Source organism: Aristolochia californica, unplaced genomic scaffold, assembly GCF_029961685.1.
Source record: "Aristolochia californica isolate CCGP_79_NKW_82.1479 unplaced genomic scaffold, dmAriCali1.0.hap1 SCAF_13, whole genome shotgun sequence".
Classification (NCBI taxonomy): Eukaryota; Viridiplantae; Streptophyta; class Magnoliopsida; order Piperales; family Aristolochiaceae; genus Aristolochia; species Aristolochia californica.
This window is the reverse complement of record NW_027181804.1, coordinates 26,424,356-26,447,401: the sequence shown is the minus strand read 5'-3', so window position 1 is coordinate 26,447,401 and position 23,046 is coordinate 26,424,356. Positions and strand designations below refer to the sequence as shown.

The 23,046-nt window shown below is 34.9% G+C and overlaps 1 protein-coding gene across 1 annotated transcript; it reads right to left on the bottom strand.

The window, feature by feature from the left end:
- Positions 1-18,495: 18,495 nt before the first annotated feature.
- On the bottom strand, positions 18,496-19,119 carry LOC137947750 (ethylene-responsive transcription factor ERF027-like). Its single transcript, XM_068793520.1, has one exon. It carries the CDS (start codon positions 19,117-19,119, stop codon positions 18,496-18,498), a length of 624 nt encoding a protein of 207 aa, XP_068649621.1.
- Between the last annotated feature and the right edge of the window lie 3,927 nt (positions 19,120-23,046).

Here is a 23,046-nt window from a genome sequence, read left to right as displayed (position 1 = left end):
GTATGTGAATATTTTTCATCTTATGAGATTGTAGATATGAATGCCTCTTGATCTAAAAGAAGTTATCAAAGCAGTTTTGTCGGTTTGGAATTTTAGTTAATCGAGACCAGTCCATGATCAGATTGTTGATTTTTTTTTTTTTTTGTGGGAACAAGATTCCCCTGATATAGAAGATTGATATTGAGTCTATTGTGAGTGGTTATTTACTCAGAAAAAAATCAGAATAATGATTGTTTAGAGTTAATGCTAAATTTCTCCATGCACCAAGTTGTTTGAACAATACTACTTGGATATTTTGATTAGAATTTTTTGGAGAATTATTTTCGTTAAAGTGCCTATTATGGCTAAAGAAAATGTAAGTAATAAAGGTGGTATACTCAAAATTACCATAATACCCTTACTTAGGGTATCAAATTTTATGAAGTTGATCCACATCGGTTCAGATGTTTCTTATAACAAAGGACCTACTTGGTCATCTCACCAATCGTGGATCACCTATTGATCAAGAAAACAATTTTTTATAACAAATGGTTAAAAAATGATAGCATTGTGATTAGTTGGCTTATCAAAAGCATGGAAAAATTGTGGAAAAAATGCACTCATTGTGGGAGATATGTCCACACTATCGATACATGCTATAACAAGGAAAATAGTTACTTTGGAAAAAATGGTCAGTATGGAGAAATATGTTATAATACCAACGACAACTCAGACTTGAAACCCTTGGTAGGTGATACAAATGAGGATCAACCCACAAAATCAACTAAAAAGAAAAAAATTACTGATGAAGAATATGAGTTGTTTCAGAAAATGATGGGTTCTTCTCCAAGTTCCTCATTAAATACCACTGCCACCACTGCTTCAGGTATGCTATCTACCTCATCTTCATCCTGGATAATTGACTCAGGAGCATCCGAACATCTTACAGGTAACAAACATTTATTACATTATGTATCTCTATGTCTTTCACATAACTTTGTTATCATAGCTGACGGTTCTCAAACCAAGGTTCAAGGGAAATGATCCACTTCTGTTACACCATCACTTCCACTCACTGATATTCTATTTGTTCCTACCTTCCCTTTGAATTTGTTATCTGTTAATCAGCTGACAAAGTATTTTAATTGCTCTATCACCTTCTCACCCACTTCGTGTGTATTTTAGGATCTTATAACGAAGCAAGTGATTGGTGGAGGCCGTGAACAAGGGGGGCTATACTACTTGGATGTGCCAAAAATAAGTATTGTTTCCACCAGTGAAAATGAGACAAGGCTATGGCACAACTGGTTGGGACATCCATCTTCACAATCACTTCATTATATGTTTCCTACTCTTAAAGTCAGGTCCGAGTTTAATTGTGAACTTTATCAACTGAGTAAACATCAAAGGGGTACATACTCACCTTATCCATAAGTCAAAAGTATCACTCCATTTTTATTAATTCATACTGATGTATGGGGACCCTTGAGCGCCTCAAATATTTCTCAAGTCAGGTATTTTATTACATTTATTGATGACTTCACTCATAGCACTTGGTTGTTTCTATTTAAGGAGCGTTCTAAGATACCATTGATTTTTAAGTCTTTTCATGCTATGGTACTCACTCAGTTTGGTCAGAACATAAAAATACTTCGGTCTGATAATGCCAAAGAATACATTTCCAAAGAACTTGACTCTTTTTGTCAAGAAAATGGTATTATCCATTAAACATCATGTGCGTACACTCCTCAACAAAATGGTGTAGCCGAACGAAAAAATCATCATATTCTTGAGGTAGCTCGAGGTTTATTATATGACATGAAAGTTCCATACTTTTATTGGCCTCATGTAGTCCTTACTGCATGCTTTCTTATAAATCGTCTACCATCTTCTGTTCTTGGTAATAAATCTCCTTACTCTATATTTTTACCAAATGATGATCCATTTTCATTGCCCTTGAAAATCTTTGGGTCTCAATGTTTTGTCCATATTTCCTCCCCAAAACACAGTAAACTTGATCCTAAATCTATCAAGTGTATCTTTCTAGGAATTGTTCATGATGAATTTGAACTCACAATTCCATAACAAGAAGTGCAAGTCGAAGTTCTCTCTTCTCCAAAAACATTTCTTGCAGAGGTCGAGCAACTCAACATGCTCCATAATGATTCGACAACTATTGAAACTTCTTGCATGTCGTGCATCTTCTTAAGAAAAGAAGACTTGTAGTTGGGCTCAAAGTGCACAATCAACATCTCATTTATGTCTATGCACATAAGAGAACAGCTAGTAAACGAAATCCTCCTTGATTGTGGTTTCCATTCTTCATATCCGAACCATAAAAAATATTGTATTTACAATAAATGATTTTTCCATGAGCTCTTTGATGATTCAGGGTTTCAATCAAGAAGGCCAAAGGGCTTTGGGTATGATTTGTTTCAAAGCCCATATTGAGGAGATGGTCTCTAGAGCTATATTTCATGTAATAGATGTCAAAACATCATACAAATCGTTACATGGAGGCCTTGGTTGCATGATAAAAAGGTTGTTCATTCAACTCTCCATCAATGCTTTGTATAGCAAAGATGGTGAAGAGAAAACAGTCTTTGTCGATGAAAGTCCCTTCATCAAAGGAAAAACTTCATACATAGATGAAAAGTTTTATTTATCATTAGAAGAAGTCATTAGAGTCATGACGTAACTACTTGAACTAGTAGACATGAATATGTGCATGAAGTCACAACCGTATGGAGGCTAGCATCAAAAGCAAAGCGAAAGGCACTCATTCCTTGTTGAAAATAAAGGATACAAAACCATCAATCTTTCAATACATTTCCACAATTCCCTTTTGTTGCATGCAAAAAAAAGATGGTTCAAGTTGTTAAGAGGTAAAGTCATAATAAGCTTGAAAATTAAAGTACCAAAGAGCTCAAATAAAGTGATGTCAGATTATTGTTATCATTGCCTTCAAATCATACAAAAGAATGAATATGACCCCAATGCATATTGACTCATGGAAAAATCTTGATATAATGTTGCCAAGATAAGTTTCATGAAACAACCCTGGATATAATATTCGACTCGTTAATGTGATAAGATCCAGTTGAATTAGTTTAATCAAGGATTGATCTCATGATGATGTCGTTAAACATTCTTAAATTTTTTTAAAAAAAAAACCATCTAAAGAGAGCATATGTTATCTTCGATAAGCACTAGTGTGAAATTCATGCGATGCATGAAAAAAAACACAAAGATGCTGCTTATAAGGTCTTACATAGGGGTGGGCACCAGTTGGATCAGATCGAATTTCTAAACACTCAATCTAACCCCGAACCTTGACCTCTTATCCCGACTTGGAAAAAAACCTAGGGTTGGAAAGCCAATCTTGTTCCCACGCCTTTCCCTTGACCATATCCCTGCCTCGTAGATCGCTATGAGCCCCGATTCTGACCCCAAAGCCAACCTCTAAACCTGACTCTGAAAATGGGTTGAAAAAAACCCTTCCTTTGACTCCATTCTAGCAAAAGACCCAACCCCAACCCCCCAAAGCCAACCTCTGAACTAAAACCGAAAAGAAGATGTTAAATAGTCAGTGAAGGTAGATTTAACTGTCTTTGACACTTGATCTAATGAATGGTTAACTAGAGTTGAAGCAGCTGATTTTACGACCGAGGTCCTTGATTTGATTATAGTGTAGAATTAAACTTATCAAAATGTCATAAATATGTTACCTCTTTCCTTGATAACATTGATGAAGGGAAGAGAGCCACCACTCCTTTTATCCTCTTTTGCCTAGGAGGGGTGCCCTATTGCAAAAAGTTATTGGGAGAGGTGGGAGGAGCCCCACCCTATTCCGCTTCTCTCCTTGTTTCATCTTGTGAAGAGCACTAAAAAGAGTCAGAATTTCACTTCTACCATATGAAAGTATCCTCACTTGTACAGCTATGGGGAAAACACTCTCTTGATCCTACAGTTTTTTCAGTTTATCGACATTAAAATAATACCCCATTAGATAATATCATCTTAGGTAAACTTGATCTCACTGGGATTAGTTATGGGTGGACACAAGTGAAACTAAGTCGGGAAGCAAACCTGAATCTTTAAGAGATGGGGTTTCTCTCTCAACATGTGGGCAGTTGGGTAAAGGAGAAAAGTCGGTAGAGATATGGAGTGGAATAAGTTTTCCTATTCCAATTTCCACCCAGAACCTAACCCAAAAGCTACAGCAAAGGCTTTAGGGTACTCAGGGATTTAGAGGATGAAGGCGTAGCAAGCATCCTTTCTCTTGAATTCATGGAAGAGTTATGAATCTGTCTTGTATGCAACTTCCCAGAAACCCACAAGTTTACAGAAAACATTGAAAAGAAAACGTATTATTCCATTTCATTGATGTGATCTGCAGAGGGTTTAGATGGACTCTGCAAAATGATTTCATTGAAGCAGGATGAGAAGATGCAGCCTTTGCTCATGAACTTCTTGGTTCCACACTCACCAACAGAGTTGAAAAGCCACCAACACTGACTTGGCATTGAAAAATACTTCTCTTTTGTTCATATTGAGTTGTTTTTTTCTGTTTCTGCTTTGGCAAAACTTGCTTTCTGCTTTAAATTTGCCTGATGAATCACTAAATATACTGAAACATATATCAGAATCTCATGTCCGTGATTTATTTCTGCTTTATTTTGGCTGAAAATCTAGATTATCAAGGGAGAGAAGAGGGATCCAACTGACGACGTGATCTCAAATGCAAAGAAATGAGCAAATAAAATCAGAATCTGAAAACTCTTCTCCAATGCAAGCACATGGGCAAATAAAATCAGAATCTAATTTTTTCAGAGAATTTCAGATATCTGATTACCACAATGCGCCTTATCTCTGTAATGCCCAGGGATGGTTCCAATCTACAACTCATCCCTTCAGTTGCATAAAACAGTTCTAAATTCACGGAAGAGTTCCGACTCTCCATCTACTATGCAGTTTCCCAGAAATCCAGAAGTTTATTGCATTGAAAAGAATAACGAATTACTCCATTTAATTGATGTGGATCTACAGAGGGAAAATATAAGAAATCCAGAAGTTTATTGCATGATAATTGATAAGGCTAATCGGCATCAATGATACATCCCGTCCGACCCGCCATTGAACAAAAACAGCAAATGCAGAGCATGTAAAACCCGAGACTCGTATTTCTCCTCGAAATTTGGTGTTATGCAAGAGAAAGGAAGGATTATAATACAACAGGATCACCTACTATTGCGGAATTCTATGGCAATCGATACAAATGAATGATTAGTTTTGAGATCTTCCTCAACTAAATCTCCTTAGTTCCTCAATGAGAACTTCATCTCTCTTTTGGATGGGTAGAAGGGAAACTGTGTGTGATTTAGTCTCTTGGGGACCATAACCATAATGTGTCTCCTTATAGGTTTCCCATAATTCCCTATGGTATCTACTCAATTGGCCCATAATCATGCCCCATAATCCTTAATGTGCTTAACAAAATTAGATCACTTAATTTTGGCCCATTCTATTAAATAATAAATATAATTAAATAATAAATATATTACCCAAATTAGAATAGGCACCCTAAGTTTCCTAACAATAACAACTTGATTTTATTTGAGCTTAAGAATGGGAAAGGTCAATGGATGATCCCACTGTGGAATGCTTAAAGGCCAAGAGGAGGGGAGATCACACTTCATGGTTTCCTTTTCAAAAATTGCCTTTCCCCATCCTTTCTGTTAATTCTATCTTACCTTTCAAATTCCTCATTTGATTTCTTTCTGTTTACAATCTATCGTCAACTATCCATGTTACCAACCATCAAAAAGTGGTATCTCTAGTCATTCTTCAATTGGCATTCTATGGATATTGGTGACCTTCCTAAGTAGGGGTGACATCAAGCTAAGCCAAGCTTGAACCTATATATGTTTGAGTTTGGTGAGATCTGAATACTTTGAACTCATGCTCGAGCTCAAGCTCAACCTTTAGCCTAACATTGGAATTGAGGTCGAACTTGAGCCAGGCTTGAGCTCCAACCTCCATTTAAAACTACAAAAATAAAAATTATAAAAAATAAATAAAGAGAATATTAAGATGAATTTAGTTCCATTGAACTTCAAGCTATCATAGAGGAGTCGAAGACTTTGCAATGGATCATACTAATCTATAATAACCAGCTTAATAGACCTAAAAGAAAGAGTAAACACCTCCATCAATAGTCTTTATTCCATTGGCAAATAACAACATTAGATGTTGAGGCACCCAAAAGGGTTGAATGATTGATCATCTTTGAGGTTTGAGGTAAATAAGAGAAACTATCAACCAACTAAAGAATGAATTGACAAGAGCAATTAGAGTAAATGGTATTTTCATAAAAAAACTATGTTAACGAGTCAACTCACGAGCTAATAAATCGAGCTTGGAAAATCTCGAGTTTGACTTCTTATACTTAATGAGCCTTTTTTCAAGTTTGAGCGCGAGCCGAACTCAAGTAAAAACTAAATTGAGTTGAGTTTTTTTTTAGCCGAGCACGAACGATGTGCGTGCTAGTTTGGCTTGGTGCCACCCCCATTCCCAAGCCTATATTGTCCTGAGTCTCTTCCAGAAAATTAGATGGCTCCAAACTGGTACGAGAAGACAATTCTATATTATCATTTTTGCACTTCTGAATTCTCTCATCTTTAAATTTTTTTCACTATTTGATTTTTTGTTTGGCTGAAGAAACCTTCCTCGTCTTCGTGTGATCATTTATGATATTTCATAATTTTAGGTTGAGTAAGAATTCTCCAAACATAGTTAAATTAGATTGGAGACACACTACATTGATCCAATCCAATACTTGAAACCATGGCCCACTTGTTCATTGTTGGTTTCTTTTGTTTTTTCTCCTACGGCTTTCGATATTGAGATTCCTTTTGTCAAATGAAAAATCAAAATTTATGTCATTAGATCTAATGACATCACTCAATCTTAAAAATCAATAGTTCAACTAACAAGGATTGACGACAATTTTTCCATTTAATAGGATTGACAATAGTGGACAACACTGATTTGGTCTCATTCTGATACTTAGCTTAAGAAACTACCCTTATTCAAACAAAGAATTGCCAATGTAAATCTGTTGTGGGTTGAAGACACCATTGATTGGTATAGAGTAAATTGTAATTACACATTGGCATTATAATTACTAGTACAAGAAAATACTAAACATAGTAAACTAAGTGCAATGAAATGAACTTGCATAGTATCTATCAGAGATTCAAAAGATCAACTAGTCCACATTAGCTTAATTAATGTATGTTTTTTTAGAATTATTTGTCATTATAAACCATAATAAACTTAATGCATATGAAGTTATACTCAATAAGGTTTGAGCTTCACCACTTACACAAAATAAATACTAAGGATTTGTGGAGTTTTGAATCTTTTAAGTATCCTCTATGGTTGAATTTTTGTTGTTTTTTAACTATTATAATCTGATTGGTGATAAGAGATTGTATTTCATTTCTATTGACACAAGAAGAAGTTATAAGATAAAAAATTAAATAAAAGAATAGAAGGACAAAATACTTGAAAATGGAAAAAAAATGATGATTTTAAAAGTAGAGAATAGAGTGAAGACTACAACTTCACTACTACTTTATTGTTGCATGTAGTCTTCTAAGTGGAACCATTGCCTCTTTTATTCACTTGCCTTTTACTCTTTTTTTTTTCAGGCATAGTTTGGCATTTTTGTATTAGTATGTAGGATAGAATCGGTCCAAATGTTTTTGAAATTAGGAAATAAGAGTTGTTTCTTTAGTTGGATGGTGTAGATTTTTTAAATAACTATGCAGTATTCTGTTCAATTAAAATTTTCTCGTGTAAGTTCACTTTAGTTTTTAATTCATATCGTCACTTATATAATTATAGAACTCCAGAAAAACCGGTAGAAATGACTAATAGATTGTATGGACACTAGAGTCAATAAGACAGAAAAAATAAAGGTAGTGCTATGTGAAGTATTATTTTCTTGTGCATTTCAATGTGTGATAGATGATGATAGTTGAATTCTAAAAGAAAGGAATTTGAATCAGTTGGGAGTTCTTCCAACTTTGATGTTTTGAGCTCAACTAAGAATTCAAGGTGGTAAGAAGCATATTCTATGCAAGAAATGACTGAGTCAAATATATTTTACAAAGATGTTTATTCCACCAAGTCTTGGTATTTATGTGAATGGCAAGTGGAAAGACTTCTTCAAGATTGTATGTACACTTGTGGATATCAAGAATAAGATGCTCAACAGTGGCTTTGCACTGATATGTGAAAGACCTTGTCGCTTTTGTGTTGTTTGCTCTATTATTTTAGATGGTCTTATAAAGATAATTTATAGTAAAATATTCTGATTTACATTGAGGAAAAACAACTATAGAGTTATGTTCAATGGCATAAATTTCATGTCTTCATCTTTTTCTTATTGTTTATTCCAATCTTGTGTTGATGCCAATTCCTACCTCTTTTTAGTTTTCTAGGATCAAATAAAGACAATAACAATTACATAAATGCAATGTAAAATTAACCCTTTCTTAGATCTCATTTAAAATCACATGAATGCATTGGAAAATTAAGCTTTTTTTAGATTTTAAATTAACATATATTTTTAAAAGAATTTAGAATCAAAATCACTAAAAAAAGAATAACATCAATTTTTATCTTCTAAAACACCTCTTTACAGCTTCATTATACAACCCGAGGTGAGTTTATCCCCTAAACATCTCAAACGTTCTCTAAATATGATTCATCTATGATTTCTTCATGTTGTTTGTCATTTCTATGTGGGATTTCATTCCATAAACTGTCAATGCCATATCCACCCATTCTTCATGGTTTAAATTTTTTAGGTTGTCTATCAGTGTTTTATGTGCTTTTGGGTAGTCTTTTACTTTTTATATTGAGATACCTTTTGTTAAATGAAAGAATAAAATTTATATCATTAGATCTAATGACATCACACAATTTTAAAAATCAACAACCTGACTAATAAGGATTGACTACAATGTTTCCCATTTAACGGGACAAACAAGAATGGACAACCCTTATTTGATCTCTTCCTCTAACTTGGCTCAAGAAACCACTCTCCTTCAAAATAAAGAATTGCTAATGTAAATTTGTTGTGGTTTGGAGACTGTCATTTAAGTGCTCGTAGTAAATTGTAATTAAGCATTGGCAGTATAGTCACTAGTACAATAAAATATTAAACATAATGAAATGAGTACTATGAAATGAAACATATTATCAATCAGAGATCCGGAAGGTGAACTACTTCAGAATAATGTAAACAATGTATGTAGATGAGAAACATTCAAGCTAGAGGCCACACTAAACTTTATGCATATGAAATTATAATCAATAAAGTTTTAGTTTCACCACTTACACAAGATAAATACTAAGAATTTGTGGAGTTTTAAGCCTTTCGAGTATTTTTGCGGTTCAATCTTTTTGGAGTTTTCTATTGGTTTTTTTTTTTTTTTACTATTACAATCTGATTGATGATAAGATATTAGGTCTCATTTCTACAACCACAAGAAAATTTTAAAAGAGAATAAGAAAAATGAAAAATCAAAGACTAGAAGGACGAAATACTCAAAAATGGAGAAAAAAATGATGATTTAAAAAGTATAGAAAAAATGAAGATGGCTACTTCACTGCTACTTACCTGTATTGCTACAAATTTAATTGTAATTTATTGTTGCATTTAGCCTTCTAGGTTGAACTTTACCTCTTTTATTCACTTGCCTTTTACTTCTTTTTTATAGGCATAGTTTGGCATTTTTGTATCGATAAGTAGGGTAGAATTAGTCCATTTTTTTATTAAGAATAAAAGTTGATTTTTTAATTGGATGGTGTAGATTTATGAAATAATTATATAGTATCTGTGCAATTTAAAATTTTCTCTTGTAAGCTTAGTTTATTTTTTTGTTAATTTATGTAGTCATTGATGTAATGATAGAACTCCAACAAAGTTGTCAGAAGTGACTAATAGACAGCATGGACACTGAAACCAATAAGACAATAAGACAAAAGAGGAAAATTTGGTCAAAAGGCTATGATGTATATATATTCTTGTGCATTTCAATGTGAAGCGGATGATGATAGTTGAATTCTAGAAAAAAAAAAAATCTGAATCAATCGAGAACTCTGTTAGGCCAATAGTAAAATGATGTTGGTCTCTATTATTTTGATGATTAAAAAATGGGCGGTTTGAAAATGTGTTACTAACAATGTTATCAGTGTATTTTACATATATGCCTTCTAGCACAAATATTACGAGGTCTATGACAAAAACTCAAGATAAAATAATGATCCATCAAGTTGCCAAGTTAAGACTAGACGCAAAAATACCTTGAAATTGTTGTTGTGAAGAAGAACTTACACAAAAGAGATGAATAGAGATTTGATGACTAGAGGCCAATCATCATTAAAATAATCTCAAGAACTCTAGGTATGTAAGTTGATAGTTAGTCAGACTTTGATTCTTAAATACATTCATATGAAGCTTAGGGCATGAAATATTTCAAAACCATGTTTTAACCAAATACATATAAATATTTTATAATGGTAAATCCCTTAGAATAGCCTATGTCCTGTCTAAATGTTAAAATAGTACACTGGCATTTGGGATAATTGATCAACCAAAATGCACTAGATAGATCATCTAAAATGCAGTTTGGCATAACTTATAAAGCATGATCTATCATTGAATCAAGCATGATCGATCATACTGAATACTTCCATGAAGATGCTATAACACATGATTGACCATCCCCTAATTTTTTTATCAATCATATAGGACTCTGCATAGCCATTTCTATAAAGCATGATCGGTCAATCAAAATGGATTGATCGATCAATGAGTTTTCTAAAAAGTTAAAAACTCATTTATTGATGCCTTGATCGATCAATAGACCTAGGGAACACAAAAATATAGCCGCTATATATGGTTGATTGATCATATCTTTTTAGTGATCGATCAACACTTTTTGTAGTTTTTTATTTAATAGTACAAATATGACTAATTTGTTTCAGAATCTTATAAATAGCTCCCCAAACTCGTAGGAAACTAAGGTGTGAATATTTATTGGCAATTCAAATCACTACAAAAAAAACCTATTCATTTAAAATCTTCATACAAACCCATTTTTGACAAAGTTGTATATTTAGTAAAATCAAATCATTCTTTCAAATCACTCAACTTTCCTAGCATTCTTAAGTTCCTTTAGATCATCTCTCGTGCTTAAAGATTTGGAGGCTTGGAACCTTAAAGCTAGAACAATTGACATTCTAGGATTAAAATCTAGAAAGGGAAAGCCAACTAGAGATGGAATCTAGTTTGTACTGAATCTCTTGGGGGAGATCAAATTGTGTAATTAGTATTACAATTGGCTTAAAAAGAGCCTAAAATCTCTTTGTAATTTTCCACTAATAAAGTTTATAGGTAGAGTTTTCCCATGCAAAGGTTCCTGGGTGGTGATGACCATTAGGTAAATAATGAAAACAAAAAATCATTCTCCTTGTGGTGTGTTTTTTTTATTATGTCTTATATTTTATTTTTCCACACTAAGCGCTTAATTTTAAATTTAGAATCTCATTTCACCCCCCTTGGAGAAGCCACCTAGGCCAACAAATTCTTCCAAGTTTGATGTTTGAGCTCAACCTAGAATTCAAGGTGGCAAGAAACATATTTAATGCATGAAATGTATAAATCAAATCTATTTTATAGAGATTGTTTCTACATGGTGTACTCTTGGCAATTTATGTGAATGGTAAGTGGCAAGACTTCTTTAATATTGTACATGCAGTTGTGAATATCAAGGATGGATATTTCTTTATATCAATCAATATGCAATGGCTCAATAGTAGCTTAACACTTATTTGTAAAAGACGTTGCCCCTTCTATGTTGTTTGATCTCTTATTTTATATGGTCTTATAACTACAACTTTATAGTAAAATATTGTAATTTATATTAGGAAAAAAGAGCTAAAGAATTACAGTTGATGATTTAAATGTCATGTCTTCATCTTTTCCATGGTTGATGTCCATTCCTGCCTCTTTTTTATTTTTCAAGGTTCAAATAAAAATTATAAAAATAAGATCAATGCAGTGTAAAACTAACCATTTCTAAAATCAGTTTTAGAATCAGGTAAATGCATGGCAATCTAAGCCTTTTTTATTTTTAAAATTAACACATTATTTTTTCATAATCAACACTAAAAGAATAACATCATCAATTTTTATCATCTAAAACACTTCTTTTAGCTTCATTACACAAACCTATCTCTAATTGTCTCTACCCATAGATTGTCCCTGAGTTGTTCGTCTTTTTTAGCATCCTTGAACTTCAGTGGTTATTCTCAATACCTATCAAGAGGCTGTGGGTCATCCATGGTGGAGAGTAGCTATGAAAGAGGAGATGACATCCATGTTCGATAACAAAACTTGGGAGCTGATTTCTTTACATTCCAAAAAATAACCAGTGGATTGTTATGGGGGTCCTTGCAATTCAACACAACCTAGATGGCAACATTGCTCTACTTAAATTATGAACCATAGCTAAAGGCTACCCTCAGTAATATGGTATAGATTATGGAAACCTTTCTCTCCAATGGCTAAACTTTATTTGGTATGAGTTTTTATTTCCATTGCTGCCAGTTTCAAGTGTCCTATTCACCAATTAGATGTTAACAATGTCTGCTCTAATGGTGATCTTCATGAAGAAGTTTAAATGTTACAATCAACCAGATTTATGGTTAAGGGGGAGAAAGAATGGTGGCTAAGACAGTCTATTAATGGGCTCAAAGAATTACCAAGGGCATGATTTGATAAGTACTTTAGCAAAGTTGTGCATGGTTGGGTTGCAAGAGATATGAGGTGGACCACTCAGTTTTTCTTAAACAAATAAGTCAGGGTATGGTTCTCATGGTAGTCTATGTTGATAATGTTTTACTAACAGGTAGTGACAAGTGTGACATTCGATAGGTTAAGGAAGGTTTGAGCAAGGTCTTCCAAATAAAGGACCTCAAACTACTTAAGCATTTTCTTCGAATAAAAGTGTTATAGTTCTGACATGAGATTGTCTTATCCCAAAGGAAGTATGTTATTGACTTATTAAATGAAAAAGGCATATTGGGATCTTATCCTATTGACACTCGTATGGATTTGAATGTGAAGCTATATGTTGGAACAGGCAATGGTATAGATATGGGTAAATTTCAAGGAGTGTTAGATAATTAATCTTTCTCACTGTAACTAGGTCGAATATTTCTTTTACAGAAAGTGTAATTAGCTAGTTTATGCATCAAACTTAGCTCTCACGTATATTGGCAACTTTTATAAAGGATTCTTTGGTATTTTAAAAAAATTGGACCAATTACTGTGAAAGGATTTTCAAATGCAAATGGGGCCAGTTCACCTGATGACAAAAAAATTAACTTTAGGTTTTTGTACAACAATAGGAGTAATCTAGTCATCGGGAGGAGCAAGAAATGGAATATACTAGCAAGATCAAATGTTGGAGTAAAATATTATTGAGGCATGACACATGCGGTATGTGAGATGTTATGACTGAAATCCTTGATAACTGAACTTGGTTTCTCTGTTGCAAGCCCCATGCAGTTTAACTATGACAATTAATCAAGTAACCATGTACATAGCAACTAATCCAATTTTTCATGAAAGAACAAAACATATTGAGGTAGATTGTCACTTTGTCTGAGAGAAGCTCTAAGTTGGAATCATCAATATGTATCACATATCTTCAAAGAATCAACTAGTAGACATATTAACTAAAGCAGTTGCTGCCAACTTTCATCATAATGCATGTTCCAAGCTAGGTATTTTTTACATTATGCACTAACTTGAAGGGGAGTGTATAAGATTAAGAAACATTATATTTAAATTACAGTATTTCTTGCATACACTTATGTCGCCCCAAGGGAAAAATCATCCATGCTTGTCTTTTTCTTTAATTTTTCAATAAATACAAGAGACAAGGAGAAATCATCCACACTCATGTGGGAGAGCATCTCCTCCCTAGGGTTTCATTCTACAACTTCTCCACAAGCTTGTTCTCTTTCCTTCTCTTTTGTCATTCTCCTTCTTCCACTTCTTTCTTTCGTTCTTCTCTACCTTCTCTCACTAGTTTACCTAAGCAAGTCTATAGATTAAAGCCCTAGAATTTGATAAATTGTACTAGCAATACTTTTTAGAACTGAATTAGCATTGTAATATATTTAACTTCACTTCAATTATATACTTTGCTTCTTGATTCTCCGAGTTTACATAGGCATTAATGAACAGGTTCTAAACGTCCAAAGACTGCTCTCATGTGAATGCATTCCTCTTATTCTACCAAGTCATTACTTCACCATAAACGTTTCTTCATCTGTCAAGCTTTGCGCTCTGGTCTACCACGTCTGCTTTCTTCTCCGGCAGACTATTATTTATTCATGGACCAGAGCAGGAATTTCTTGGTCATGAATATACAGGAAACTTTGGCTACCGCGGAACCATGAACAATCATCGGGCCGAGAATTTCTCGGCAATCCACTCCAAAATGTGATTTCCCGGTAACCGTGACAATCCATTCCCATGTTTATCTGTCCAGTATTCCACATTCAAAATGTTCCAGAGCAGACAGGGACATGTCCGCGTTGGGAAAGCGATCCAGACTTGGACTTTTCAGATTCCTCCTCGGAAGCAAATAAACGTCGATTCATAAATGTTACTGAAATGCGGCTCTCGATTTCTTAAAAAAAAAAAAGATGATATCCGACAAATTCATTGCAATCAACTCGAAAATGATTTCCAAGAACAAACACATTCCCACGTTTCCTCTAAGTGCTAAAGTTTCTTCGTCCGGTGCGTCGCACTCAAAATATTCAGAACCGACTGGCATTTCTCCGCGTTGGGAGAGAGATGGAGGAAAAGACTTCCAGAGCGTTTCCAGTAAGAGAGAAGACGTGGGTAAACTACAAGCCGTCAGTTTGCAGATAATGAGAATTGAAATGCGGCTTTAGCGACTTCTGTTAAAGATAAACATCTTCTTCTACCGGAGAACGGAGAGAAAGAGGGTCCCATTCCAGTCAATAAAGTCAAGTTTCTCTTACATCAATCGTTCTTTTCTTTGATCTTCTGCAACTGCCGACATGTAGCTAATCTAGTTCTTGACAAAAAAAGCCGACATTTGATTCCCTTCCGGTCTAATCAATCTAAGACTAGCTTTTGGTCCCCTTCCATAATTTTGACGAACTGAATCTGCTAACGACACCTCCGTCACCTCTGACTTCAATTTAAAATACGTAAAAGGTTCTGAAAAAGGATCCGTTCATGACTGAAAGAGTAGGGTTCGAAGCAATTAGCCATTGCACTTCTCTTCCATTTTGAGCAACCCTGGGTTACTTTTTTTCCGGTCAATAGAGACGGAAATGTCATCTTGCTTCATGGAATGGATTCGATCTGAATTTTTTTTTCACCAGACCCAACCTCAAGTGCAGGAATGGCTTCTAACACAAGGATAAGTGATGAGTCATGGACTATTATAATAGTGAAAAAGGAAAATAAAGTATGGCAAGTGGATTAGTGATGACTAGTGTTATTATTATAAGATTGCCCTAAAGTTGAATATTATCGATTATGTTCTATAAAATTTACCAAACAATGAACAAGATGGATTGATTGCTTTCCTTTTAGTAGATTTAGTGGTGAAGGCACCGTTTATTACATCAAATCATTGTCACAAATGGGTCGGCATTCGTCCAAGAATAGCATGTCAAATCTAGTAATCGATGAATATTGAGACGAGCAATCAACAAGGAAGCATTACCGGAAACATATGCTTTATGGAGGTGGCAAAAAGTTCCCTTGGAAATAAAAAAATGAAACGTTTCCTACATTTTATAAGAAGCTAGCTTTTCAAAAATTTAAACATAATTAAAAAGTGAAAAATTATGCTAAAGTTAATTAAATTCGTATTGAAAACCTAGTCAAGCATTCTATATTTAACCAAGATAAGAGATTAAAAGTGAAAATTGTAAAATATTCGGTCGAAATAAGTCACACTTATAGCTAACAAGGGGTTGGTGTGATGATACAATGTTGATGTTCAGGACAATCGATTTCCCCGTGCTAGTAACAAGTAAAGTATGGAAGACATGGGAGTCTTTATAATTCGAGTAGACATTTGATTATTCCCTATTACCACTTATATTGGAAACCCTAGAAAGGTTGGTGGAACTTTGAATTCACTCGAGTTTTTCTCTCCTAAACGGTTTCTCAAATACATATCTTACATATAGAAGTATTCTCTCAAATAATTTTTACTTGTTTCCTAATATTACATTTCTTTTAAAGTTTTTATTATCGAGTTTTCGGTTTCTCTTTTTAACTTCCAATTCATGTACAAATTCCCTTTTCCTATTTGTGGAACCTTGCTAGTGGGTTCAGGAATACAACCACATGTAACACTAGTAAAGCCAAGGCCTGCCCCAAAGGAAAGAGGAAGAAGAGTTTAAATGGAAAAAAAACATTTTTGGGTTTTTTGTCTTCTCCTTCTTAACCCTTTCAAAACCATGTAAGGAATTCTTGAATGGAATGTCAGCCAATTGGAAGAAAGTAGAAAGGAGGGCCATGTCTCGAGATAGCATGATGAGAAAGATCAGGTAAGCCAGAATTGGTCTCCTTTTTATTTGACCAAAATCTTTTGGAGATTCTATCTGCCTTGGGCACTAATTCTTAGAGAGATGATGGTAAGAAACGAATCACTTTTACTGAACTTTGTGAAACAGAGCAGCAGTAGCTCTCGGACAGGAGAATTCGGCAGTCGGAAAGATTAATCTTACATGGTTGTGTCTTTTAATTCCCTGTTCGAAGTGTGAAACTATGGATGCCAAGTACTCGTAGCTGCTTGGGAATGAACTCTGAAATGAAAAACGACGACGCACGCTCAGAACCGCAAGAACCGACGCTGATTTCCAGGATTCTCACCCGTAACTGTGAGGTTTACTGGTCAATGTATCCTTACAGTCCGGAAATGGTCTATTCCTTTCACTGTGCTCTAATTTCGAACATATTGAGATTAAGGTTTTGAGAGAGAGATAAAACGATAAAAGTGAAAGGAAGGGAAGGGTTTCACTGTTGCAGTACTTGCGTGTATCAAGCTGACATTTCTCCGACTTCGAGCTCAAAGGGACCATTTGCCTCCATTTAATGAGTTGATCGAGTTCAACTTAAATGTGATTTGAGATTCTCTTCTTGGACAGACGCGGCTCGACGTCCCCAATGCAATCGAATCTTCCCATTTAAAGAAGTTCCTCCATATCGGTAGTTTAATTTCCGTAGAGAAAAAAAATAGAAAACGTCTGTGTAGAACTCCTGCATGTCTAAAGATCAGTTCATTAAACGGCCATTGAAATCAGAATTATATATCGATGCCAGCAATGAAGAAATTAATCAACAGAGACGAGTAACTCGTTAATAGAACGGATGAATCGAAGAAGCAGGAAAGGTCCGAGGATTGCCAGACAAGCAGACGAGCAGTACATTACACAAAACCAGTAGTGATAAAAGCAGATTTTCGACATTCAAACCTCAAATCCAGGCATCACATCCGGAAATGGGTCCAAAATGTGACTTAGATGTGAGTTGTGTGGCTCACCCACGTCGAAACTAACATCGCGATGTGATATCTTGATGTCAAGTTTGAATCTCCGTGCCGCATTGGCTTCAGCTGTCTCTGCAAATCCCTTCTACTGCATATACATAAAGGTAGGTCGTAAAAAGCTAAAGGTCCGTGGAGGAAGGGAGTATCTATCTCCTGGCCTTTCTCACACAGAGCCATTAGGAATGAGGGGATTATCTATCTCCTGACCTACCTAGATTTCATGCGTATTGCAGGAAAAAGGGGTTTACCAAGGGTTTTCCATTTCGTCTCTTCTACGAGCAGATGATTTGGCTTCAAGTCCGAGTCATTTTGTTTCAGGCGAACTGTAATGGATTCACATGACCTGAGACAGAAAAGAATGCTACAAGAATCCTTGTTTCAGTAAGAAACCTAGAGCATGACAAAAGCACAGTGCGATGAGATGAAAACATCAATTCTTTTGAAGGGCATGGAAGAAAGAAGAAAAATCTTGAACTCAAATGTAAGAAAGAAAGTCGTATTTCTGCAAACGCCATTTACATACAAACACTCTACCTGCGAAGGTAGTTGAAAATGCAAAAGTTTGATGAAAAACGAAATGAACAAACCAGGAGGACTAATTTCAGGATCCTCGAAACAATCCTATATCTGGATATACACCGGAGCCTTCTGTATATCTTATACACTCTCTCAAGAGTGGAGGCATTGCAATGAGGATTGTTGTATTGCAGAGGCAATTAAAAAACAACCCCCTTTTTTTTCCGGTCACTACGTATCTAAATCAGTCGTACCGTTGGCTTCCTTCGATTTTATTAAGGAGACGGAGTCAATATTTTCTTCACTAATCGTAGCTCCAAAGATTTTCCGCGTCGGAGTTCACCGGAGAGTCGTCAGTATCCGGCGCGCTCAATCTCGGAGGGCTCACGAGCATTCCTTCCGCCATGTTCACCAGCAGCTTGGGCATGTCAAACAGTGCTTCCTCGTCCACAAATTCCGACTGGGAGGCCGAGTATTCGTTATTCTCAGCCTGCGATGCAGCGGCCGCCTCCGTGTAACCAGTCGGCTTGGGCAGTCTGGCGGCGGCAGCGGCCGCAGCAGCGGCGCGAATGTCAGCAGGCGAAGAGGATGCAGGAGGCGGCTGCGAATGGACGGAATCAGGAAAGTTAAAAACAGCTTCCGCGCCCTTGAGAGCCAAAGCAGCGACGTCGTAAGCAGCAGCGGCCATCTCCGGTGTGGGATAAGTGCCGAGCCAGATACGGGTGGTCTTCCTCGGCTCCCGAATCTCCGACACCCATTTCCCGCTCCGGCACCGGATTCCACGATAGAGAGGATGCTTTCCGGGAGGCGATCGCGTTTGAGGGAAGGGAGGGTTTTGGGTCGAGCCAGGAGAAGGAAAAGGCGATGGCGGTTGTTCGGTTGTGTGCACGTACGAAGGTGGGCCCCCAGAGGAAGGCGGGTCGGCCATAGAGAGTAGAAAAAACACGCAGGTGGGCCCTGTTTTCTTCTTGTTGTTGTCTGTTTTGTGCAGTAGGAGACCGGGCAAAGTGCCCAAATGGGGGCGTTTGGGCTTTTGCCATCGACGAGGAGGCTCCCAAGGTATTTAAGGGAATGGAAACCGTGGGAGTTTCGCGGAGAGTGGTTGCTGTATTTGTGGGATTTACACGCTTTTGCCCCGGCCTTGCTCTTAGCTGGAGCCCAAACATAACCTCTAGTGCTAGAAAATGCTTCTCCACTCCTTAAGTGGATTTTTTGTTAGATTGCTGTGGCTTGTGGGTGGATTTGATTGGTAGAAATACAACTTCCTCCACTTTGCTCTCATTCTCTCCCTTTTCATTTCTAATCCCAATTGGAAAGATTTCTCACATTCATTCCCTCTTCCAAGAGTTGTATATGTTCGATAAATACGATAAAAAGACCACGAGTTATGTTGCGTTCTTTTACTGTAAAATATCGGTAAAGCCATACGGTCTTGGTAACGAAATATTGGGATTAAGTTGAAGAACAACTTCAAGAGCTTTCATTGGTAAAGAATATCTCATTAGAATTTTAGTCTTATTTGATTTTTTTTTTAGAGTTGAAATTGTTTTTTTTTAAATGATATGTAAACAAAAAATAAATTTAGTAAAAAGTTTATATTAAAATATGATCAATTTTTTTAATGAAATTTTAATACCTAGACTATATGTAATGTCTCCATATATCGATATCTAATATTAGAAGCATGATTAGTTATATATTTTTTGAATAATTTGAAATACATAGAAATATCATATGAATTTGTAGCTCATAAATTTTAAAAGTTAAATTTTTTTAAAAAAACTTAAAAATATGGGTGTATTGAAATACTCATTTCTTGGTTTTCTCCTGTTAGTAATATTATTAGAATTTACCTTTGAAAATAAATAATTCCCAGGAAATATGAGTAAAATAAAAAATTATAAAAAAAATTATGGTGGAAAATTATAAATAAATTTATTATAAATTATAAATCAATTTGACAAGGAAAACCTTCCTTTTTGGTTGGCTCATTTTACTCAGTAAACAATAAGTCTTAACTCATTCAAGTAAAAAACATAATATTATCCTTTTCTTATTTGTCATCTCTATAAGTTGAGGTTTGTTTTCTTCCTTTTCTTTCCCATTGATGTTTTCCAGTCCTAGGGTCTATTTATCTTTTACATTCACACCTCCATAATACACTTTCCATATTGTGAGTTATATATTTATGGAAAGGTATTTGAGTTTATTTTTCAAAAAAATAATAATAATTTTATCGATCAAAGTTTTAAACAAAGAGAAATCGACAAAGGTCATGCAATAGGAAAAGTTCAAATGACAGTAGAATGCTTTGTGTGAAGGAAAACAAGACTTTATATGAAGAACTGCATCTCTAATGAAATCTACGTGAGTCTAGTTTCTAACCCACCAAACTGTTTCTCAATCGGATATTTCTAGAGAGAGATATTAATGTTGGAAGACTTAAAGGTCATGTTGAAAGTATATTACTGAGAGATATTAATGTTGGACGACTTAAGGTCATGTTGAAAGTATGTTACTTGTTGAAATCCGAATTTTAAGCTCCTTAAAGATAAGTCTATGTGTATCAATTCTGGTTTATTTTCCTTTGAGTACATAAATTCTAGGTTCTAAATTTTATTTTTTTAATTGCATACCTCATCAATTCTAGTCCTTTCTTCTCTATCAAAATCCTATTATGTATGCACCATATAGCAGTCATACATGCAAAAGTTTCTCTTTGTTTCTCTCCAACCATTACCTTCAACTTGTATGCAATAAATTCACTCCTATATGGATGGAAATTCCTTTGAAATTTATTCTTCAATAAAAAAGTTTTGGACAAAATTACTTTTCTCCTATATAAAACCCTAAAATAGGGTTTAAGGTTGTTTCAAAAGAGAAACAAGGGTGATGAAGGGCGTATTCTTACTCTTTTCTATTGGAATTTTTCATTTTTTTTATTAAGTTGCTTCCATTGACTCTTAAGCTAAATAGATTTCAACTCCCTTCATTGGCCTTATGTGTCCTTGAGCTTCGTTCAAAACTTTTTATTTTTTGGTCAATTGTGGTAAACTATTTGCCCCTACTTAATGTTACTTCATTCCTTTAAAAAGTTTCAAAAGGCATGATAGAAATATACTTCTAAGTTGTTTGATAATTGTTTTATTGATTTGATGAACAACTTCTAGAAGTATGAGTGTTGTTTTTTTGCCTCCTTCCACTATCTTTGTGCTCCTCTAATATTTATTTAATTTCTCTTATTTTTAATCACTTCAAAGAAATGCCTAGACCCACAACCTACAACGCATAGGTCTACGCCCCCATCCAATGTGAGTCAAATCCTTTTATTCTTCATCCAAAGAGGTGATTTTAGAAGCTACCCGTACAAAGTGAGTAATCTCTTTTTATGCCTAAAAAATTAGGCCTTTTTTCGCCTTTGAAATTGAGCAAAGTTATTTTTCAAACTATAATTGTTTTGACTGGTGTTTAAAGTTTTGTCGTACTACTAAGAGTGATTCTCTTCTTTCATATTTGTTTTATCCAAGTTGTATCTCTATGTCATTTTTCTCCCCAGCTTGAAGGGAAAAAGTAGAAGAAGAAGTACAAAGAAAGAGGTATTTTATTCTACATGTTGTGGTAAATATAAGAGATGAAGTTTTTGTATCAATGAAGAATTTTTCTTAGCCAAAGAAAATTGAAGACCGGGATTCTTTTTCCTTACAAGCTGAAGTTACAAACTCCAGCTTGTGGGGGAGTGTTGAAGAAACAATTATGGAACAGTTTTATATGATTGTCACATGAAGAAGTCTCACAAAAACGTTTTAGTTGGAGGAGTTTTGGTTATTTTAATCATCTATTTATGTTCAATAGTTTAAATATTATGAGACTTATCTTTATGAGTTAGACTTTGGATTTAATTAGGACAAGGGTAGTTTAATTATAATATCATTTTACTTGTTTTGTATATTTTGAATAGAGGCTCATTGTACTCAATAATAAGTCAATAAATTATTTTTCTTCTCCAAAAATTCAACAGGTAATAAATTGGTTGATTAATAGCTTGGAAGAAGGTGTGGTTAATAATTTTGTGCATCTAGATACGACAAAATATGTTTAGGATACATGTGCTAAGATATACTCTACTACTAATAGTCTTCACAAACTTTAAGATATTTTCCAAGCCATGTACAACTAAGCAAGAGAGGTAATCTCAATGATTTTTTTTCAAAATTTTGAATTTTTTTATAACATTGGAAATTGGCACAACCGTACTCCACCAATGTTACTATTCAAAAAAACAACAAGAAAAGTTAGTTGGAGCAATTTTTTGGCCAATAAGAAATTGTGTCTTGACGTGGAAAATATCAAGTTTTCAGTTCCATAACCAAGCCATCTTTTGATAGCATATGTGCTACTACGTATCGAGTTTCGACACAAAAATAATCAAAGGCCCACGATTCCATTCAAACATAAATATTTACTTTGTTCTCTCAAGGAACTCAAGGAACTCAAGGAAGAGGCTCCTCTAATGGTTCAAGAGGCCAATGTAGAGGGGGAAGAGGTCGTGGTAATAATTCCGACAAAAGATGAGGTATGTCTGATTCTTCAAATTCTTGTTCTTGAATTTACTATTGTTTATTCAGTCATGCACAAGACCAGTGTTGGAAGCATCATGGTCGACCGATAAATATGAACCAAGTTAGTGAACAAAAGGAGGTCAGTTTCTAAAAAAATAAAACTTTCACTGAAGAAGAATATGAAGTATTTCGATGATTGAAGTGTACGCTCATCACCCCTCGTAGCACCTCTTTAGCCACCATTGCAATCATAGGTATGTTTTCTACCCTTTCATGTGCTTCTTCCTCCACCAGGA

Coding starts and splice junctions, on each gene's coding strand:
- LOC137947750 (XM_068793520.1), bottom strand. CDS start 19,119: ATGGCCGACCCGCCTTCCTCTGGGGGCCCACCTTCGTACGTGCACACA.